At 40.0% G+C, this 22054-nt stretch overlaps 2 protein-coding genes across 23 annotated transcripts in view; both read right to left on the reverse strand.

The window, feature by feature from the left end:
• EPB41L3 (erythrocyte membrane protein band 4.1 like 3) overlaps positions 1–22054 on the reverse strand; it is a 141412-nt gene that overhangs the window by 6513 nt on the left and 112845 nt on the right. For 5 of the 22 annotated variants that reach the window (XM_050335458.1, XM_050327471.1, XM_050326639.1 and 2 more), the window contains exons 10-21: positions 21914–22011; positions 20397–20572; positions 18078–18298; positions 14141–14707; positions 9986–10039; positions 8094–8129; positions 7862–7927; positions 7195–7386; positions 3904–3978; positions 3384–3485; positions 1263–1385; positions 360–752 (exon numbers count right to left, since the gene is read on the reverse strand). In XM_050335458.1, coding sequence (XP_050191415.1) covers positions 360–752; positions 1263–1385; positions 3384–3485; positions 3904–3978; positions 7195–7386; positions 7862–7927; positions 8094–8129; positions 9986–10039; positions 14141–14707; positions 18078–18298; positions 20397–20572; positions 21914–22011 — 2103 coding nt within the window. The remainder of the gene's footprint in view (positions 1–359; positions 753–1262; positions 1386–3383; positions 3486–3903; positions 3979–7194; positions 7387–7861; positions 7928–8093; positions 8130–9985; positions 10040–14140; positions 14708–18077; positions 18299–20396; positions 20573–21913; positions 22012–22054) is intronic. The other 17 variants (XM_050329861.1, XM_050330658.1, XM_050331423.1 and 14 more) reach the window with 17 other exon arrangements.
• Positions 1392–3377, reverse strand: LOC126634795 (uncharacterized). Its single transcript, XM_050305509.1, has one exon. The coding sequence runs from the start codon at positions 2504–2506 to the stop codon at positions 1673–1675; it is 834 nt and encodes a 277-aa protein (XP_050161466.1). The 5' UTR covers positions 2507–3377; the 3' UTR covers positions 1392–1672.

Below are 22054 nucleotides of genomic sequence, written 5' to 3' on the forward strand. Positions count from 1 at the left end.
ATCTATTTTCTGTCTCTGAGGACATGTGAACTTTGCCAGTCTGGTCAGACTTTCCCAAAGGCCATGCCAGCTGATATTGTTAACTGCTGCATGAAATGCCATGAAATTCAGTATTTCTCTGTAGCATGAAAAGCACTTTTACATAAAACACGCATGGCATTTTGCTAATGATGGAAACCTGCAACAAGCCTTGCAGATGCCACACAAGGAGGAAATAAGAGGAGAAACAAACTGCCTGCTTCAAAGATACAATCATACAAGCTTGGCACACTTTACTTTCCATGACAGGAATTAACTTAGTCCACCATTGCCTACATTTGCAATTCAGCACAGGTATGACTGATTTAATAACAAGTTACCTCAAAATGAGGTTTTCTTTCCAAAGACTCTGAGAGTTGGACTGTTGTTCTGTGCTCCTCTGCTTGCTCACACGAAGCAGTGGCAGTGACTCCTTCCTGTTTGGTTAGGGCTTTGTCAGCCTCCTGCCTTTTTTCCTCCTTTGCCCCCTCAGTCCCAGAAGAGCCCTCCTTCCCTTGCACGCCAGCAGCCACCGCGGATGCTGCCTCAGCCTGGGCATCCAGCACAAGTCCGGCCACTTTAGCAGGATCCCCGCCTGCATGCACCTCCATCCCATGTCTCTCCTTGACAACTACAGTCTCCTGTACAACCTTCTTCACTGTATCCTGATGTGGTTGAACTGCTTGCTTCATGTCACTGGAAGTTATCTCCTGAGATGTCGTTGTGTCTATTCTCTGCAGGGAAGGAGAAAAAGAACCCTTAGCATCAGAAGGAGACAACACTATTTGCAGCAGCTCCTCAGCTTAATGTACTGTGAACATAAATAAAGGAAATGGGTATTATATTTTGCCAATTTATTTCTCTCATGTCGCACAGATTTTTGTTCTTGGGATGTTATCAGCACAGTAGAAATGCAAAACAAAGCAAGAATTACAACTTTTAAAAAGAGAAATTTCAATGTCAGTGTTTTTCTCGTTGGTATTTTTGTGGGAGTTTTATAAAGGCAAAATACAGTACCCAGCAAAATGACCAAAATAAAGTGAAATGAGAAGAAACCTGGTGTGGTTTTTTTTTTTTTTATTTTCAGTGAAGTTTCTGTTGTGAGCTTTTGTAACAAAAGAAAGGGCACATGAATACATGCATTAGTTATACAGTTCCAAATTGTGCAAAAAACATGAAACAACAGAAAAGCAAAAGTAATTGTTGTGTAGTTATAACACTGATGGAGGGAATCAAACGGCCACCTGAACCCAGCTATGGGAAGTTGAAGTAACCCCTCCTATGAACTCAGTCGGTTTTCTGGCAGACTCTATTAGAGTGAAGATATCTGAACCATCCAAGGTTTTTTCACTGGTGGACTGTTTAGTCTAAATAGACAAAGAAATGTAGAGTCATACACAGAAGAAAGGCACGTGAACAGACAGATTAATTGCCAAAACTGAAGGCAGAGAAGGAGGAAAAGGAGAGAAGGTTGCAGGGGCACAGAGAAGTTGGAAATAGGAAAAGAATGGGAAAATAAATCAGAGCGAATTCATAATGGCTGTAGTAAGCAATAGTTTAAAAGCGTAGTTGTTAGCATTGGCATTTTGCTGGTTCAAGCAAACCATTTTTTTTTTTTCCTTTTATTAACAAGCCACAGCAGCAATAGTACATTTCAGTAACACGGATCTTTAAATAAACCAGAAAGGTTGAAAGCCTTATATAATGTCTGTTTCAGACTCTGGGACGGATTCAAAGTATGAGAGAAAAAAAATAAGCTGGGTTGGCTGCTGTCAACACAAAGCCAGGCAGCAAGAGAACCAAAAGGTAGGGCGGCGTGAGGGGATTGCCTAAAAGAAGTCATGCTTTTATCTTTAAATCGTGGCATGAAGTCAAAGCCACTTGTTACCACCACTTTTGATGCAGACGACTCGGTAACATAGTGAGCAGTAGCAATGGTAAATGGCTGTTCTCTGGAATATCTCCACTCAGACAGGCTCTTATCTGTCCAGGCAAACGACCCTGCTTTTACAGCTTCACTGCCAAGATGCTTCTCTGCTTTGCCAAGCTGTAAGCTTCCCAGTGTACCATGTAACTGCAAATCCTGGTCCATCTTTAGTGTCTTTTTCAAACTCTCCTCTTCAGGACTTTGCAACTGAGATTCTGCTTCCTTTATGGGTGTCAGAGAGTCGGACAGCTTTCTTTTTGTGCTCTGCATGTCGGATCCCCGCCTGGCTTTCTCATCAGTGAGGATTTCATACTTGGCCACTACTGGAACGATTTTCACAGATTCTTGCACTTCCCTTTCCATTTTTTGCAATGTTTCTACTGAAGTCTGTACTGCTTTCTCACCCTCTTTAGCTTTACTTGTCATGGTTACAATTTTCCCAGACATGGTATCATAGGACTTTCCTAGGGTGAACATTTTCTGCTTATTCTCCTCATTGGATTGTATTTCGCTTTCCAAGTCCTCAAAGCTCTGCATTAGAACGGTACTGGATTTTAACATCTCAGGTGGAATGGCAGTTTTACTGCTCACAGTCACTATTTTGTATGCCAGATTTTTTTCCGATTCACCATCAACTACCTCAGAGGGTATTTTGTCTATAATAACCCAATCCTCAGTGCCCTATATTTGAGATATAAAAGCTAAATTAGAATATCTGAAGGTTTATCTGTACTTCAGGAGCACTAAAGTATGAAGACTTTTAAGAAATCAATGCTGCCTCTTCCGAAAGCTTATAATAACTTTTACCATTGTAGTTCTTAGAGCAGTTATCAAACAAACAAACAGAATCACCTTAGGCATATGATTTCTTTGCATACTGTCTCCCCTCAGAGGCCCATAAAATGTGGACACAAAAAATATTTTTGCCACACTATGTTTGTATTCATTTGAAGCGGAATAGCATTTCAAGGCATGTTTTAAAATGACAACTGGAATCATTCTGGGGTTAAAAATCACATATCACAGAGGCTCATAATGATACAGTAAAAGAAAACAAATTACAAAAATAGGGCAAATAAGCCCATTCAACTGTTCCCCAGTTGTCACAAACACATTGTTGATGAGGTTTTAGAATAGTATGCATGTGCATGTAGCTGTAGCCTGCACTGAATTTCCTTGTTTTCACTAGAATAACTGTGTTGTACTGCTCCATTTAAACAATCCTGAAGGGGGTTGAAGTTAACTGTGTAAACCAAACATACTACTAAAGATTCTGAATGGAACTTAATTGCAGCATCTTTTTTGCTCCTCATGCAAATATGCTATGTGATTTTCTTTGACTATGCAATCAGGACCCAGTTATTTGACCTTAAGACCATAATTTCTGTATTTAACTAAACAAATGAGGTAGTTTAAAATTGAATGAAAAAAAAATAACCTCTAGGGATGATGGGATACTTTTCTGGATAATGATTTGATGAGAAGTAACCAAAGTGCCAGCAGATTCTCCTTCCTGCAGCTTCTTCTCTACCACACTTGGCTAATAGAAAAACCAATAAAAACACAAAGTTCACCATCACTCAGCATAATCTAGATTCACTTGATATAAAGGAAATTCATTCTAGTGACAGAAGTGCCCCATTCGCCATAACGTTCTCAGTGAGGTTTATGCTGGAAATGCATGCACAACCGCAAACAACATCCAGAAACAGCACCGTGCAAGTAGATTTCTAACTAGCAAAGAAACCAGTCTCCATTAGGAAGACATAAGCTCTGGAAGGGACTCATTCCTCAGAATTTGGTCCCCAGATTATATCTCCATCTGAAACTTATGAAATAATAATAATAATAAAAAAAATATTAAAAAGGGAGGGCTTGGAAAGGAAAAAAGGTAATAAAATAATAAATCATTGCCATCCTATTTGACTGCATTTCAAGAAAGTATTGTTTGTTTTTACCTGCATTTCAAGGAATGTAGCACCTCCCTTCTGCAAAAATATGAGTTTTTCTGATTTTTCTCTTTCTTCTTTGGTCTAATATCAGGGGAATAAATTATTTTAGTAAGTGGAGGGTATAAAGTCCACTACACTTTACAGCATCTCACTATATTTCTCTACACTAAAAATTATTAACTGCATGGTAAATTAGGAAACAGAAGTAAAGAGAATCATTTTACAGCAAAGAGGTTTCCAAGAAGAGGTGAAATCAGTGCCTCTCTGTGGAGAATGCAAAGTCAACACAAGCAAACCACTTGTGTAGTACAAAACCCACTACAATGAGGAACCCCCAGGTGTGGATGCACTGTGTTCGTTTCATCTCATATTATTCATTTAACTGTGACTGATGCTGAGAACAGGCCCCTCCACCTTCACCCTGGATGAGGCTCCTGAGTTTGCAGCCCTTCCTCCTGAAGCAAGCACAAAGTGTGCCCTGCAAAGATTTCAGCACTCTCTGTTGGTATAAGAGGCCTCAAGAGTCCTTTTCCTACACAGGAAGCTAACTGTTGCTCTATAATCACTGTAGTGAGACACTGAAATTCCTCCTAGTTTTTTGTCCCATCAGTGTCTTCCCAGTGCTGTGAGAATAGCACCTCTGCAACCTGGCCAACTGGGAAAATTTTAAATGTTGGTAAGACTCCACTTCCTAAGGCTTTTGAGCCACCTTCTCGGCCAGCCACTGTTGCCATTTGGCCAGAGAAAGCAAGCCTGTGAAGAACAAAATAGGTTTCTTGCTAAACCCTTTCTAACCACTTCAGTGGTTAGGGCACTTAATAGACATGCCAGTGGAAGTGTTATGACTGGCATGACAAAAGCCTATGTGCACTCAAGAAGAAAGTCAGAAATTTAAAGAAAGATATGAAACTAGAGAGAGGAAGGGGTAAAAGCTCATCTCCCTGACTGCGATAAGATGCCAGAAAGTGATGCCTTCATCCAATCCAGGTCAGATTAAACATTGTCAAGAAGTTCGTTAATATGACTGCTTTCATGTTCTGCAGCTATCTGGTCACCATCACGGCAGATATTTAAAACTATTATTATTTAAAACTATATTATTTTTCATAACTAGAGAAGAATGAACTATTTCCCCTACTACTGTAACAAACCAAGTGGGTTTGCACATTTTGAAAAACATTTAATAAAATTTTAAAGTGGATATGCTAAATTAAATGTGTAACTTCTTTGACTAGCAGAAGCCACTACCTAAGGCAGTTCCCTGTCCTGACTGCCTCTGCATTTCTTTCGTAAATATCAAGGTGCTAATTTTGACCTATGGACAGCTTCAGTTTTTTCCTGAAAAATTCCTCTCTCAGCAGGACACGTGAACTGAAATCACCCTACTAAGTGGGACCAAAAAGCACAGCCACGTGTTAGTTACAGCAGGAGCCCCTTTGTGCCAGAAGTCACCTCAGAGTTAGTCTCTGATAGCTCAAATCCTCTCTCAATTTTCCACAGAAATGCCTTCATTTAGATGAGGTTCTGTGAAATAGCTGTACATTACTTAGATACATATAAGATTTAGTAACTGGACATTGCTTTTGAGCAAGTCATGTTCTACTAGTAGGAGAAGAGATACCAGATAAGGATAATTCTTGCCCTTTTCCTTCCCAAAACATGGTTAAATTTGGCTGTGTTTCCTCAGGGTGAAGCCTACATAACTGTGTAAGACTTTGCTAGTGCTTGTGTGTTTTAATTAAAAAATGTTATTACATTTCTAAAGTAATAAAGACATTAAACCAACAAGGTGGTGCTGTTTTAAGTTTGCTTCCCCTGTAGTCTGATTCAGGCTCAGGTAGCCACCTGCTCCCTTCTCAACCGTTCCTTACATCTTTGATATGTTAAATGCATTCTGTTCATTATATTTACAATTTCATTTAACAGTTTTCTTTTATGAAGGAAAACCCATATTTTCAATTACAAGCAAACTAATCTGTTCTAGGCTCTATTATGATTCCTGAACAAGACAGTAGGAGCAACACTAAGACTCCTCTGCGCTCCCCACAAAAGGTAAGCTTTGGGTACTGAGTCTGCTTTTTTAGACATTTTAATTTAACTTGATGGCCATGCCAGTGCATGTCTGATGCCTGTATCAGCCACTGGTTAGATGGGTATAATGCAGGAGAGGAGGAGGTGAGGGCCTTTTTCTAGGCAATATCCCTTTCCCTAAGCGGAGAAGCTGACACATGCTACCTGTGTGTCTCCACGGATTCCCTTCCCCAGAGAGCTGTGGGACTATAACATCAACCTCTGAGGTGGAAAAGCAGAACACCCTTTTCCAGCCAATTTTTCCTCACAACATTACATCAATGCCGTGGGCACAGAAGCAAATTGCATGACCACTTATTGGTCTGTAATGCTAAAACCAAGAAGTAACCATAAAGATGATTTCTGTGAGACAGAAACCAGATATCCATCCACGACAGAATAAAAAAAAGAACTTTCATGCAGACCACACAAGCTTATTTCATTTTGCTCCACTGGGATTTAAACCAAGATAGTCTTTCTTTTGAAGAGCTGTGTACTTTACTGCAACATGAATATTACACTGCTACCCCTACATATCATTATCTACCCACAAATTAAGTAAATGATAGCTTTTAAATTCACGAGTTTCTTACAAACACTTCAAGACTGCACAGTAAGCAAGATTTTTTTCACACATGCACACTGCATGAAAATGCAGACACTTAGCAATCTGCATTGGGTCTTCAATGAAACAGTACCCAGTAGACTGCAGCAACCTTTAAGGAACTGGCCAAGCTGGTCCAATTATCATCATTATTTCTTCCCTTTCTTCAAAGACTGAGAGAGTTCTGCCCTTTGCTCTGTATTTTCTTGTCAAGTCTGGAACCATACCCCCATCCGTCTCACTACACTGCTGCTCCCAACCAGTCATGATTATTTAAATTTTCTCTCCATCACTTTCATGGTTTCTTTCATGCATGGTTGGACTTCCTCAAGCTCACCGAAACTGTAATGCCACCCCAGAGAGACCCAATTCTGCCACACAGCTTATAGTGAATTTCATTCTCTAAATACATATAAATTCTTACATATATATTATATATATTTATATGTATACGTTTATGGCTCTTCCTTGCATCTTCCTTGCATCTAGAGCTTGAGTCCTGAGAAAAGGGGGTGCCTACAAGCAGAGAATAGCTGTTAACTAAGGCCTCTAATCTACTGAGGGCTGCTATAAGTAAAAATGAATAGAGAAATACACAATGAATCCTTTCAGCTCACGCTGACCTCTTCAGGCACTAGTGGTTCAATCATAGGAGCATCCTCCTGCCTTGCTGCAAGCCGAACGGGAGATGTGGAAAGCCTCTTCTCCCACTCATTAGACACAGTCGTTTCTGTGGAGGTTTCCAAGAAGGTGCGTTTCAACTCGCTTATATTGGTCTGATGTTTCATCAGATCTTCCTGGGTTTTGTCTAGGTCCTGGACAGTTTTAAAAGAATAGAGCAGTTTGTGACACATCCTAAACCAACCAAATCTGAGAGCCAAAACACACAACTTGGTTAGTATAGAGGGAAGTAACAGCTCAGGGAGCCGGGGAGCACAGCACCAACACAACACTCTGTGAAAATGTGGCATTTTGAAAGATAACAGCATAGCATATCTTGTACAAGTGAGTATAAATACACTCTTAGAGAGCTTATCCATACTGCTATAATTTGCACCTGATCAAGAGGCTTCAAACAAACATACATATGCGCGTGGAGGCACACACATATACGCACACGCATATATCTGTATTTATAGTACAAGTTAGAGGAGTCATCATAGTCTGAGAAAAAAAATAATCTATTAGGAGGTGGGAGTACACAGTTCATGCATCATAGTGCAGATCCACAGTTTACCACTAAAACTAACACACATGTACGTACATGCACTGGTATATACCAATACCAACCTCTAACATAAGATTACTATGTTTGACATACACATTTTCACCCTGTATTCGCTTAATCAGACTATTCTGAAAGAAGTGAAAAAGAAAGGGAAAGGTAAGGGACACAGTATTGAAAGGATACAAAATGCTGTTTCTACACATTTCTTCACAGAGAACCGACAGTAACATGCTGAAAGAGGTGAACACCTCCACACTGATACCTGAGCAACATCTAGGCCTTTCGTTTCTGTACCTGTGCCTTTAGATCTCCGTCCTCCTCTTGATCCGACTGCCAGCATGAGAAAGATTGGAAAACAACACCTTACCCACTCGTATCAATGCAGGTTTTATGGACATTGGTGAGAGGCACATACTGGGTTAAAATCTCATTTTCTCTACGTTAAGGGCTTAAGGAGGAGTAGACACTCTGGCATTGCACAGTTTTTCTAACTCAGAGGAAACCTCCTCTTCTCAAATTAGTTATTTGTTAACAAAGGGTATAAAACCTTTTCCTTTTATAAAAATTTCTACACTCCACATACATAGATCTCCCTTTATGGAGTAGCAGTTGCACCTTCTCACCAAGGTCATGGCTAGACTAGCACCGAATGGCAACAGCAGATTCTTTGGAATTCCATAATCCCGGAGTTTACACATATGACATTATCTGGGCAACAAGCAAAGCTTTGCATAAACTCACCATGGGCAAAAAACCTGCAACACTTTCTACAGAAGGAAGCGCGTTTTATTTGCTTAAAATGCTGTTTTCCTAAGTTCAACCCCTTCCTGTATTTCTATAATTTTATTTTGTATTTTGCCTGTATATAATCTTTCAGGAGATAGGTCTGCCACGGTGGTCGTCTGGAATGGCACAGACATCCCATCCCCTTTCTAAAGTAATGCCATAAGGACTGCCCCAGCAACCCGGTTTCTGAGGGCGCGATTTTCAGGTGGCAAATATACCACACATTTTGAAAATCAGATATCCATAAGGAAAACTGAGGTTTGCTCTATCTTCTCCTCTAAAATAAAGACAGCAGCTACAGAGATGAGTACACATTTCAGAGTAATAAAACAAACATTTTAAATGTCACAATTTTATGATTATGTTTTACTTTCTGGAGGGATCAAGGTCTGAAGCTATGGAGTGCAAGAGGCACTTCAAAGCATTTTGTACTCCTGACTCGCCTCAACAGACTTCATGTTGTTGCACCATTTGAATTCTTTTAATGCCTGTGCTGATATTTTATTGTCAATTTTTCATATAGTCCTAATTAGTCAAATGACTCATGGGAAAATCTGTTGATTACTTTATAACTCAGTTCAAATCTATTCTATTTACAGTCGAGGCTGAATTGTCCTGACGTGTCAAGAAAAAAAATTTTTCCTTGACGATAATTTTAACAGTCTCAAATATTAATGAGATCCTTCTGAAAACCTACAATAGCGTCTGTGGTACGACTCTGTCTTCTAGCAGATGTCAGACCAAATTCAGCTCATATTTGCAGCTGCAACCATATTAATTATGAAAGCATTATATGCACTTCAGTGAAGTCACATAGGGTTGAATTTATCTGCACAGTCTACGTACCATGTTGTGGATATGAGGCTTCTCAGTGCAAGGAAAATACAAACACTTTATGTTCCTCCTCTGAAGACAATACTTGGACTAGTGGTGGCAATATGTGAAGATGTCATGTGAAATTAAATTCAAGGAAAACCTTGGATATTTATAATGTGGAAATTCCCTTATTCAGTGAATTTGAAAATTGCTTTTAATTGTCTTTTCCCCACTCTCTCACTCAGGTTGCAGAGTATAAGCACAAGCAAACAAAAACAGCACGACCGTCCGGGTGGGCAGCACTGGTATGTGTGACACTGCCACCACCCCACTATCTGCACAATGCAGAGGCCTTGCAGTTTCCAAACTAAACTCATAAACAAGAGGAACCCAGGAGGAGCACTGAAAACTCAACTCCCCCAGCAAAGCTGTCCCACTCGCAGGCACACACATGCACACACGCGCAGAAAGGGACCCTGAGCTGCCGGAACAGACATGCGGTTTAGCCCCCACGACCAGGGTTGGGAAGAGACGAGGAAAAATGCTCTCCCCTGCCATAGCTGGGTGCCGGCGACTGTACAAACCTCGGTGGCAGTGGTCTCACCATCAGCCGCAGTATCCGTCTGCTCACTGTCAGTCTATTTGGTTAGACAAGTAACCGGGTCCCGAGAGGAAGGCAGGAACAAAGAATAAACCCAGCTCATCAGTACACGCGGCTCACACGGGGAACTTATGTTAAACTCAACATCCCTGTGAACTGCATTAGCATTGCTTTTCAAACAACGCACAAGTCAAAGAAGCAAAATAAAAATGCTATATTAGTAAACAGAACAGACTCAGAGGAAGACTCAAGGCGTACTGTACACAGTATATGGCTTTACTGGAACAAATTTATAAGCCATACAAAACACTACTGGAAAAGTGTTACTTGAATAGCAGGGTTTTTTTCCTTTAAGAAAGCCAGGTAGCTTAAAAAAACAATTTGGGAAAAAAAGTAGCTAATATTTTCTAAACAAACTTTTCCTCCCATCATTTTTTAAAATAAAATTATTTAACAAATTTTTGTTCTAGTCAATATAAACTGGTGGTTGAATTTTTATTCAGAGGGGGAAAAGATAATTCAAAAAAAAAAAAAAAAAGAAAAGGCTACTTTAACAGTCACCTGACTTTCAGCCCCTCATTTGTACAGAAGTTTTTCTTGTCTCCACATTTATACACCATGAGGCTGTCTGCATTACCAAGGAGTTCAAATAACCATACCCCCAGCCCATCTACTGTCTGTCTGTGGAGTAATGGTAAGGCTCAGATCCCACTCGGTTCCAATAAAGAGCAGCTGGTAATTGTTAATAATAGTAAAAAGAAAGAAAACTGCCATTAAAAGAATAAAAAAATACTTCTCATTCCATTTAAGAATATGGATGAAAGCAGGAGAAAACCAAAAGTAACTCCCCCCACCCCCCAAAACAATTACTAGGTATGAGTGATAAAGATGAAACAAAGCACAGCATTGCACAGACTGATCTATCCCTGCTTTGCTTGACACCATAAAGAACATTTGAGTGGAGAACATAAGTGTCGAGATTTAATAGTGAGTGGATTGCAGGTTATTACAGGCTGAGAAGAGAGTTCAAAAGATACTTTGCTGTTATCTAATCATATGGAAAACTAGTAAGTGCTCCCTACTGCCCCAGACTGGCACATCCAAGTTGTTTTGATATCAGCGAAAGCTCTGGTTTTGATAGTGATTTTCTGTGGTCCTTAGATAATCTAAAGTAACCCAGGCAGGTAATTTAAAGCCAGGACAACACATCTCATCCTCAGATCACATCAGTACGAACAAGAAAAAAACTACAACCTACTGGTGGATGGAGTATCAGTCTTAGCTTTGAATTTCCTCCAATTTTCTGTCATTTTCTGACAACTCCAATGTTTCATAAAACTGCCTTTTTTTTTTTTTTTTGGTCACTGCTTTCTTTTCTATTATTCCTTCTTTTGAATAGTTTGTATTGTTTGTATGACAGGCAGAAGAATAAACAAGCATTTTTCACTATTTGGTAAGTGCATGAATGCAAGTTACATGCAATTTTTCAAGCAATAACCACTCATGAGACAGACCACATCTATTTTTAAATGAAACTGTAATGTCAAAATAGTCTATTGGGCTAGTCCAATTGCTTTCACTAAAGTGTTAGAAAATTGTTTCTTTATTAGTGAAGGATCTCACAATTTTATAACATTATAAGAATTGTAAAGGTATGGCGATAAAAAAGAAAATCTATGCATTGTCACTCCTATTTACAAAGAAAAAAAAAAGGAAAGAGGAATTAACCAATCTAGACATTTAAAAAGAATTAAAATATTTGTGTCAAGACACTGTAACACAAGTCTGGCACATAAGGTTCATTTAAGAACTTGAAGTCAATAGAAATATTAGCTGCTAAGGTACAAACACAGAAGCTAATGAATTCTAAGGGGTGAGATTCTGTCTTTGATTGCATGGACTGAATCCAGATGCATCGCTCAAGGGACAACAAGCTCAACAACATATGAGACTGGCTCAGGATACTGGCCTTAGCCTTCTGCATCTCTGTGTCCAATCATCTGTGAATTGAGGGGAAAATAAGAGGTTCCTATTTCTTTTACCATAAGAGCAATGAAACCCTAAATAAAGCATAAAATTTGCTTTATTGCAACATACATGTCTGCTAATAAGCCAATCAACAGCCATGGAGTTGAAGTCAGCATTACTGAGTTACTTGAAATAAGGATTTGAGGTTATCACAAAGCAGGGAATGGTGAATTAAGGCTGAGCAAGGCAGGCCTCCAGAGTGGAGAATAAGAAAGGTCAGGCTCAGCTCCAAGATAGGCTGTAGTACAGCTGCTGGTGGGGCTGGCGGACAGGCAAGGGATGGAGTAAGACAGAAGGCAGCTATCTCCTGAGATGTTGCGCCTGCACCTCCCCTAACTTGCAATCATAATTGCTGTGATTTGTTTTGCCAATGTAATGCAGACATGCCTGAATTTAAAACATATTCACTTTCATGCAATATTTTGAACAAGAAATACCCCGTGGATTAGGCACAAGTCTGTGTTGACTGCCAGGAAGCACTGCCAGAGTAATCACCCTCATAAAAGAGCGATACTAAAAAGCCTATTTTGTATGTTTTTATGCTCAATACTTCCTAACTTTACTAACAAAAAGAAGTGCTCATTTCTGAAAGAGGAACAGACCAATGTATTACATAAACACAGCCTCATTATTGCCTCTGGAGCTGGCACTATATTAATGCTGTTACTGCTATTAGATTAATCCAAGTGCAGAACTAATGCAAATTGAGACCTAAATGCTGTCTCAAAATGAGGACACAAAATGAGACTGCAGTGTTTTGGATGCCTTTTATCAGAAATTGCACATTATTTTTTAATTGTTAGGCATCACAGAGCCAAAAGCATCTACAACCAATGTTTTTACAAGATAAATTGATGCAACTTTTGGCTTTCCATAAAAAGGAAATGAAATCCTGCACCAAGTCTTACAAAACCAATAGTGGCAGATGACACACGTGTTTAGATGTGCAAGGTGATTTATTGCAGACAACTACTGCAATGGCATTGACAAGTGGCCAAGGTGTTTTTTTACAAGTGGTCAACTGGTCTGTGGTTATCTGATCTGGGGCTTTTTTCTTTACATACAAAGCAAAACTGTACTTTTGTATTTGAAGACAAAGAGGAAAAAAGAAAAATCAAGTAAAAACTGAACTCATTATTTTATTCTGTCAACAAAGAATAACCAGGCACCAGTAAAAACTGAGATGCCATCTACTCTGTTACTTAAGCAGATTCCTTTCCTACTTCTGGATATATCATCACATCCACTGTTCCCAGAACTACTGCAGACTCCTACTGCAAATGGTTTATCTGCTCTTGATGACCTTGCTGGCTCGAGGCATCGGTTTTGGCAGTGCTAATCTAACATTGCAAATGTCAAGACAGCCCACATGGCATGCTCCCCAAACAGCTGCAGAACAGCTGTCCCAATCTGACCTCTCACTGATACACCGGATTTAACCATGGGAAAACAATTTAATCTGTAGCAGAGATGGGATCAAGGCTGAAAATCAAGATCCAGGTTTTGCTGGACCAGAAAGCCTTTTCTGCAGTTGGGCTGCAGCTGATAGCCTTTTACAAAAATCTGAATCCATCTGGATTTTGAATATGCTGAAGTTTGCGAGGGTGCTCTTTCTTGTTGGGTAGCTAGTTATATAAATAAATGTAGATACATATGCATACATATGCATGCTTCAGTAATTATGCAGAAAATTATACTTAATACGCACTATTTAGATAACTATTCTAACCCTAGGATAAACTGATAGAGGTAAGATAGAGGTCTTGGTGGGTTCAGATACGAAACTCCAGAGCTGATCAGCGGCAATTTATTTAGTGCAAGTCACTTTGCACCAGCTCACACAGTTCAAACCAAGCCACTTCCACACAGTGTTGTGCCTAACCCTGGGCCCCAAGCTGCACTCCCAGCATGAGAAAAAAAATAAAAAAAAAAGAAGAAAAAATAAACAACAATCCCCAAACCAAAAAAAAAACCAAAAAAACCCTTCTAACATATCAGCACAGACAGAAATGAGGCTCTGAAAGTAGGACCACTATTGCAGCAATCTAACACTGGTTAGGACTGAAGCACTGAACACGAAAAAGAGTGTGTTCGATGCCGAGGTACACACCTCTTCCTCTGAACTGTCACTCAGGTCATTGGCAAGTGAGGCACTCAAGGAGGCCGCCTTGGGCTCCAGGTAGCAGAGGCACATAGCCAGAGGAAAGGAGAGAGTGAGGGCGTATGGCACTGAGAAAGAGGCAGAGAGCAGAAAGAAAAAAATGAAGAGGAAACAAGGCACGAGGGAGGGGGAGCGGATAGGGAGGTAATGCTGCACGCTGGCAGGCAGGAGGTTGGTTTCGGAGAGGTTAGGGAGTGACAGGTAGCCATCGTCATCCAGGAGGGAAGGAAATGACTCTGGAAGTTGCAAGGAGAAGGAAAACAGCGTTCTGCCCTTGCCAGCTTTTTGCTTGTAGCCGAAAGCCATGTCTTGCTCGGCGGAGCAAACTCGGCCCTTTCTGTCAGAGTCTGGCTCCGACTCGCTGTGCTCTGGAGCGCTCTCTTTGGGCGCCTCACAGCCTAAAGACTTTGTCCGAGCTCTCTCCTTGCATCTCCTGCGAAGCTTTGCTGAAGATACATGGGAGCCAGGTTGAGAGGATGGCGAGGGGTGGTGGGAGTCAGTGCCAAGCACAGATGTCTGGTGACAGAGAAAGAGCAGCAAACAAGGCGCAAAAGCAAAAGGACAAAAAGAAAACTGTAATTAGTTAATTTTCTTCCGTGATGATAAATAATATATATTATATATATAAAATTATAAACAGTATTTTAACACCACAGCTTTCCACTGAATTAAACGGTGCATGTTCCTATGCCACACACCACAGGTATTAGTGATTTGGAGTTCCAGCTTACAAAAGGTAACTTCTTGATTCAACATTTGTCTAATCCTCTGCAGCACAGGATTTACTTAAAGGCCTCCATGGCCACATGTGGAGTTCTGGGTTCTGCCAATTTCCACTTACTGTAAGACTGGCTTCTGATCATAAGGAGTTTTCAACATGAAGTACATGGAGAAAGAAGGGAACATATTTCTAACACCAGCACTACTTGTGACAGCATTCCTGCAGTCAGCAGGAGACCCAGTGGGGGTCAGATGTTTCCCATCTATGTCTTGGACAACCTCAGCAGTAATAATTAAAAATCCAAGAATTTTAAAACTCTACATGCCCAAATTCCTCCACTGCAATATGACAAAACAATACAAAACAAAAAACATCTAGGTCCTAAACCTAACTAAAACATATTCTGGTTTGAGGGGGGGCACAAAAATCCATACGTTAACTGCTACTGATGGAAGAAAAACTTGTTCGATACCCACCCTAGCTCGATACCCACCCAGCTCCTCAGCACAGTCTCCACCACTGCCCAGGTTGGCCTCTCCTGGGCATCCCCACAGCCCTGCCCTCAACCCCTGCCCACCAGGAGCCAGAGCAGGCAGTGCTAGGAACTCACCCCCTCCCAGCCATGCACCCTGACCCCCCTCCACGCTGTGTGACACTCTACCTACAGGGAGAGGTAAAAATGCAACCAATGCTTTTGCTACAAATTTTTCCCCAATGCAAAGTATACTGGCTACCAACAAGCAGGAGTTACTTCGATATGTCACTTATAAGGTATTCAAATGGTCTTTCAGGTCATTTAAGGACAAAAAATTGGTAGAAGAAGGGAGGTGATTCAGCAGGAATGGTGACTGTCATTTCACAAGCTCCCCATGGGCAGCCACAACTGCTCTTTACAAGGACAACAACCACTATCATCACCAAAATGCATACCCCGGTACAACACATCTGATACAATGCTGATGGATTCAAGATGTTTCAGCCAAAGTCCACCAGGTGCACTTAGCTGAAGTGGCACACTGGCTCCATGACCAAGCCCTAAGTGCCTGAGCTGCTCCATCCATAGTGCATCTCCCTAAGGGGCTATAAAAGCCATTTCAGCTGCAGTGCCACTCCAGACTCCCAAAAGCAAAATGTCTTCAAAGCCAAAACAGCATTTGCCTCTTTAAGGTGATGTCAAACTGGAGGCAAGAAGTAGGATCAAAGTTTTAGACAGAGGTTGCATCAATACCGAGCCCATCTTTACCCGGTATGTTAATGGAAGAAATGGGATTTAAGTCAAGTAATTACACAGTAAAACTCCTTTCCCCCCTCTTTGTATTTTGCTTCTCTCTCTTCTCTAACAATCCATCAGTTCAGGCAATCTGTATTCGCAAATTAAGCAATCAAAACCAAGTCTAGCTTCAAACTGCTTACAAATGTCTTTATGTGTTTAATGTGGTAAGCTCAAGTCAAAATTTAATGCTCAAGGACTCACAAATCTTTATGTGAGCTAAATACACAGAACTTCTCTTTATATTCTAAAGGCAAAAAAAGCCAGAGTAAATGTATTCTTTGCTAATACAGACTATTCACTCACTGACATCTTCACGGTGTTAATATTTAGAGTAACTTCTGGTACTTAAATACACATGGATAAAACAAAGGCAAAATGTCTTAATGGAAAAGTTGAAAACCTACCTATACTATTTATATAACTTTAAACAGGAATTTGATTTCAAGCTTGTTTTGTGTTTCTTGAGGCCCTATTCTCTTCATGATGAATGACAAAGCTGTTGGCAGGTCCACGTGGAAAAGGGACTAAGATCTCTCTAGGCTTACAGAACTGAGGCTCTATTAACGGCTGCTTTAAACACAACGCACCTCTTCAGTGGGGTGCAAAAATTAATCATTTCTGCACAATTAAGTTCCACCAAAATAGTCTCTTAAAATACCTTTGACTATTTCTAGCTACATAAGGATTGCCTTAAATTTACAAACATTCAGAACAGAACTAGCTCCTATTCGATGTTTTCTGCATATTTGATTTTCATCCATCTTTCCCATCCAGAAACTAATGGAGTCTCAAGAAGACCCCAGCTAAATTTTGTAGAGATTATCTTTTTAATGCTACGATTACAGCATAAGCTTTCAAAAGAAAATCTTTTCTCCTTTGCAACTTTTGGTAATGCAACTTGTTTCTGATTTTTGCTACCATAATTTGCAACTCTTTTTGAGGACTTGATCCTTTACCTATGTAACTCACTGTGGCCTTATATGATAAAGCTAGAAGGTCAGATTTTTAACATCTGCGGGCTCGTGTATAAAAGTATCCATCAAGGTTTTTCTTCCTGAATGATGAGGGTAAACCTTACTTGTTTAGCAAGTGCATTCCACCGTACACTTTTTGAATGTGATTCTACCACATTTCTCTTCAGTGTGAATCTCTAGTGACTGTTTTCTCTATCGTCACGTTTGATGTACCCCATATTAAAAATGGAATAGATATTACGCACAACTGTGTGTGTGTCTGTGTATGTGGTGGCAGTGGGATTGGAGATGATGAGGGATGACTCAAATTTAACAACTAAGAAGAGAACCATCAACGAAAACTGCCTTCTTCAATACAAAATTTCTAACGAGGGAGGTAAATGCTTTTGTAAGCCAGGAAAAAAAAGTTTAAACCAGCAGATTAATACCCAGAAATTAACAGAGAAAAAAATGCCCACTGAAATTCATGCAAAGAAACAGAGTGTTATGGGAAGTATAAGAGAAAAATACAATAGTGTAAAGCACAGAGCTATATACAAGAATGCAGAACTATACTGTTGCCTTGTCAAAATATAAAAAACATTATGGTCATACTAAAGTCAAAATACGACGGAAGACCAAAGGAGCAAACATGCACTGCCAGACTACTTCTGGGAGCTCTTGAATGCTATGTAAAAAACACCGGGTTGACTGTTAAACAGATTTAAAAAAGCAGTCCGAGGCAGAAAATAATTTTTACAACATCCTCTGAAAAACGAAAGGATTACAGAAACACTGATTTAAGACACATCTATATATACATAGTATATATCTTTTCACAGAACTAGTTTCATCTCCTCCCTCCCCCTTGAAAAATTCTGTGTTTCTCCAAGCACTCTCCAGGCAGCTCTGTTTAATACAAAACCCTGAAAACTCTACCTTGGTGTCATGACGTATTGCTGAAATTGGAGTGACTTCCTCTGCTCTCTTCTTTTTGCCCTCTTCATCATCTTTCTCCTCTTCTGTCTTTTTCTCTGGAGTCACAGTGGTTATCAAGTTGGTCTGAGAGATGCCCTTTGTTGTGGCGTACTGGCCAGTACCAACCTCTGCAGCAGACACAGAATCCTTCATGTACATTTCATGGTTTTCATTCACTGACGCTAAAAGCAAATATTTAAAGAGGGAAAGTCTGAAACAGCTTTTGCTGAGAAGCTGCATAAAATTAAAAAAGCCGGTTTAGAAAAACATTTGAGATAATGCTGCGAACACAAATATGTCATGTTTCAGAAAACCAGAAGCATGTGCATACATTTAAATAAATCGTTTCCTTGAAATAAAGCTCGTAGCTTTTATATGCATAAACAGTTATTATGGATGTGTATACACACATTACTGTAGCTAATGTGTGCATTACACAGTTGTTAAATGCTAGCAAGCCATTAAAAGTACTACCGTAGTAAAACACCAGACAAAAAAAATTCAACGCATTGCCACAGTTATCAGGCAGGAAACATAAGGAGAACCAGCTATGACATCAGCCATGGGGGTGGAAGAGATGTTTTTTTTTAAATCTGTCAGAATGTAACAATGCAGATCAAATGCACAGTTAGTAACATGCTGCATTATAGAAAATGACAATATTGATATAACACAGGCATAATACCTGAGAAAAAAAAGAAACGTGATCCTTGAATTATTGAGTACTAAAGTCTGTCAGTTAGGTGAGCTCATTATCCTAAAAAATTCTAGGAAGTGATGACATTCAATTCAGTGGACCAAACCAGAATATTTTAGGATGCAAGTCTTCGATAATTCAGCAAACTTAAATATATATAAATATTTTAGAAATAAATGTACATTTATAGATAGAATGTAATAAAAACACTAACAGACCCTGCTCTTGGCTACTGTGTAACTAATTTCTAAACCAATGAGATTATTCAAATTTATGAAGTTACTTGCATCTGTGTAAAAAATGACAGAGCCTGGATCACAGTATAATCACAGTGCAGAATGTTACAGCCACATCTGCGTTATAGTAGCAATGCTAGTGAAGAAACCATAAGCATTGATTAAAAAAAACCTCTTCCCCCCATTTGCACTTAGGCCAATTAACATCATAAAAACCCTGCAGAGTCTAACAAATGCTGGGAAAAGCATTTCAGGTATCTTGTCTCTTGGGAATGAGCTTAGGAGGCAGGAGAAAGCAAAGGGAGTAGAGGGAGACATCTTGCTTAGATGTTACAAACAAAATAATGCAGAAGGATAATTTCTGCTTTGAAACACATGCACAGCAATCAGGTCACCAGTTGCTTGGTAACGAGCGAGAAGCGCATCAGAATTAGAAGATTCCAAAATAATTAATGACAAGCAGCACCTTTAGGGGGAGAGAAAAAAGCTTGTCACTTGTAGTTTTAAATCAAAGCTTCTCTCCCTCCCCACCACACACTATACTCATTGCAATCTGTGATATTCTTCGGGAGAATTCACCTTTTTTTCAATCTGTAATGACTCTGAATTTAATCTCAGTCTTTTTTCTACAAAAATAAATTGCAAAACTACAACCTCTTTTTACTCAACACCTGATAACAGTAACAGCTGATGGAAGTAGCTGATACTCTGAATCACATGTTGACTTAACCTAAGCAAGCAGCAGAACCCTGACCTCCACAAACCAAGAATAAAGAGAGAAAGGACATGCTTTTAACCTGCGTATGTTAGTCTCTGTCTCATACCTTCAAAAGTAATGTACGAAAAAGGTGTCTTAGCGCTCATCCGACTAGGACATGAGGTAATTGGAAGCAAGTATTATTGCTCAAGAGAAATAATTTCTGAATTGCATCAAGCTTAAGTCAAAACCTTCACAGGAAAAAAAGATTCAACCAAAACCCAAAGAGTCACTCATGCAAACCCAGAAAAATGTTGAAGCCTGAATTTCTTGGGCAGACAGGTCCAGTCATCCTGTCTCTCCCCAAAGGAGGGAAATGTTCTGTTAGGTGTGAGGCCAAGGAGAGAGGCTCTACGAAGAGTGGGCTCCCAAGAACATCCTCTAGGCAAACACTTTATAAGGACCACAGCAGTACATTTAGCATGAAATTTCTCTGCATCCTCCCCTACCCCTGCAGTGAATGTGCACGTACTCACAGCCTCTACCCAGCCAAAGCTCAAGGAGATGATATGACAAGAGGTTTATACCTAACCTAAAGCAGTGACCACTGTGACAACAGCCGTTGACAAAGTCAGCTGAGAGGACCTTACCACCATCTAAGCTGCGAGACATGGTGTAACGTTTACTAGAAGAGCGCTCAAAGTAAGGTGCAGGACGGTCTATGAGGGCACTGGCTCTTCTCGTCTGGGCCTGCGTCCGACCGCTGTAGCGAAACTTGGAGCCCAGCGTGAGGAACTTCTTTGGAGGCGCTTCGGGCAGCAGGAGCCTAAAACACACCAAGCAGTGCAGCTGTTACTCCCCCTCCTCCAAAATCAGTCCACTCTTTCTGCAGAGGAGAGAGGACAATTGCGGGGTATATCACTGTCCATCGTAACTCGTGCCTCACTGGTCTGCAGCTAAAAGGGAATCAAAGGATTGCCCCTCATACAGCATGACAAAACCATTTAGCTAATGCATTTCAAGATTTGAGTTCTTCCTAATAGACAAGAATCACTCAGCTCCTTCCTGTTTGAAAATCAGATTTATTATTTTCTAATCACCAAAACTAAATATAAGGTGTTCCTTGTACCAGGAACCCTCATTGTGCTGAAATACTTATACCTCAAATTTAACATGGTGCTGCTATGCTGAGGACAGGGCCAGAACAGATTTCCAGTGAATGCCAGGCAGTAGTCATTCACAGGGTTGCAGACATTTTTCAGGTTAGAGCTCTCCCACCCTCTGTATTTTGGCTATGGGAGCTGGCTGAAGAAGCCATTCTCCTGGCACGGAGTTTATGCTTCAGATATTGATTTTTCATTAAAAATCAGAAAATACCCCAAAAATGCACACCATATCTCTTTAGGTCTTTCGGTGCTAAGACTGCATTTCATATGAACATACAGACAGCCTGAACAAACAATTTTAGGAAAGGAGAGAAATTCTTCAGTCCTCCCAAACATCCGCCAGAGGGGGTTTTAAGCACCGAACACCCTTTCAAGCTGTTGAAAATCTCACCCTTTTGGATTTGCTTTGCTAAGTATCTCTGATGACTATCTTAGCACAAACTGATTACAGCGTTTATTCCATTATCCCAAACTTTTCTTGGGTCTTGTTAGAAGTCAAAAAATAGCTGCAAAATTCCACAGTAATCCAAAAATTACAGCTATGGATTGGGTATTTTAGGTGATAAAAAAAATACACCACGTACTACTGTCTGTACTTTCATATGTAATTAAATAAAAATATCCTTTTTCTTTTTAGACTCTTACCCACATCCCCCAGCAATCTTCCGTATAAGTTGTTCTCCCTATGCAAGTTTATGTGCAGAAGTGCAGTAGAGTACTTTACACTTTTAATTATAGTGGCTCATAATATCATGGCACACATAAAGCAAAATTATTAATCAGGACCATATGGTGATTTTAAGAAGTATCTTTCTGAAATAGTGTGAATAATTTAGGAGAAAGATTTCAAATTTTGAAGAAGCAATAACCTTCCCTTGTCTGCTCAGAGGTACCTCATGATCAAAAAGACAATTTGATTTGACGGGTTTTGTCTCTGCTGACAAAACTGATCTTTTCTGTTGTGTTTTATATCACACCTTTAGGAAAAGAAATCAACATACCTGAAAAATGTATGGTGTTCAACACACACTTTCCATAAGCGCTTTGCAGCACGATGATTTGGCAACTTAAACCCAATAGTGCTTTCAAACTGCTCAAACTAGGTAGGAAAAAAGAATAAGTAGGTTTTTGATGCTGTGCAT

This window comes from Myiozetetes cayanensis, unplaced genomic scaffold, assembly GCF_022539395.1.
Source record: "Myiozetetes cayanensis isolate MyiCay16 unplaced genomic scaffold, myiCay2020 scf1, whole genome shotgun sequence".
Classification (NCBI taxonomy): domain Eukaryota; kingdom Metazoa; phylum Chordata; class Aves; order Passeriformes; family Tyrannidae; genus Myiozetetes; species Myiozetetes cayanensis.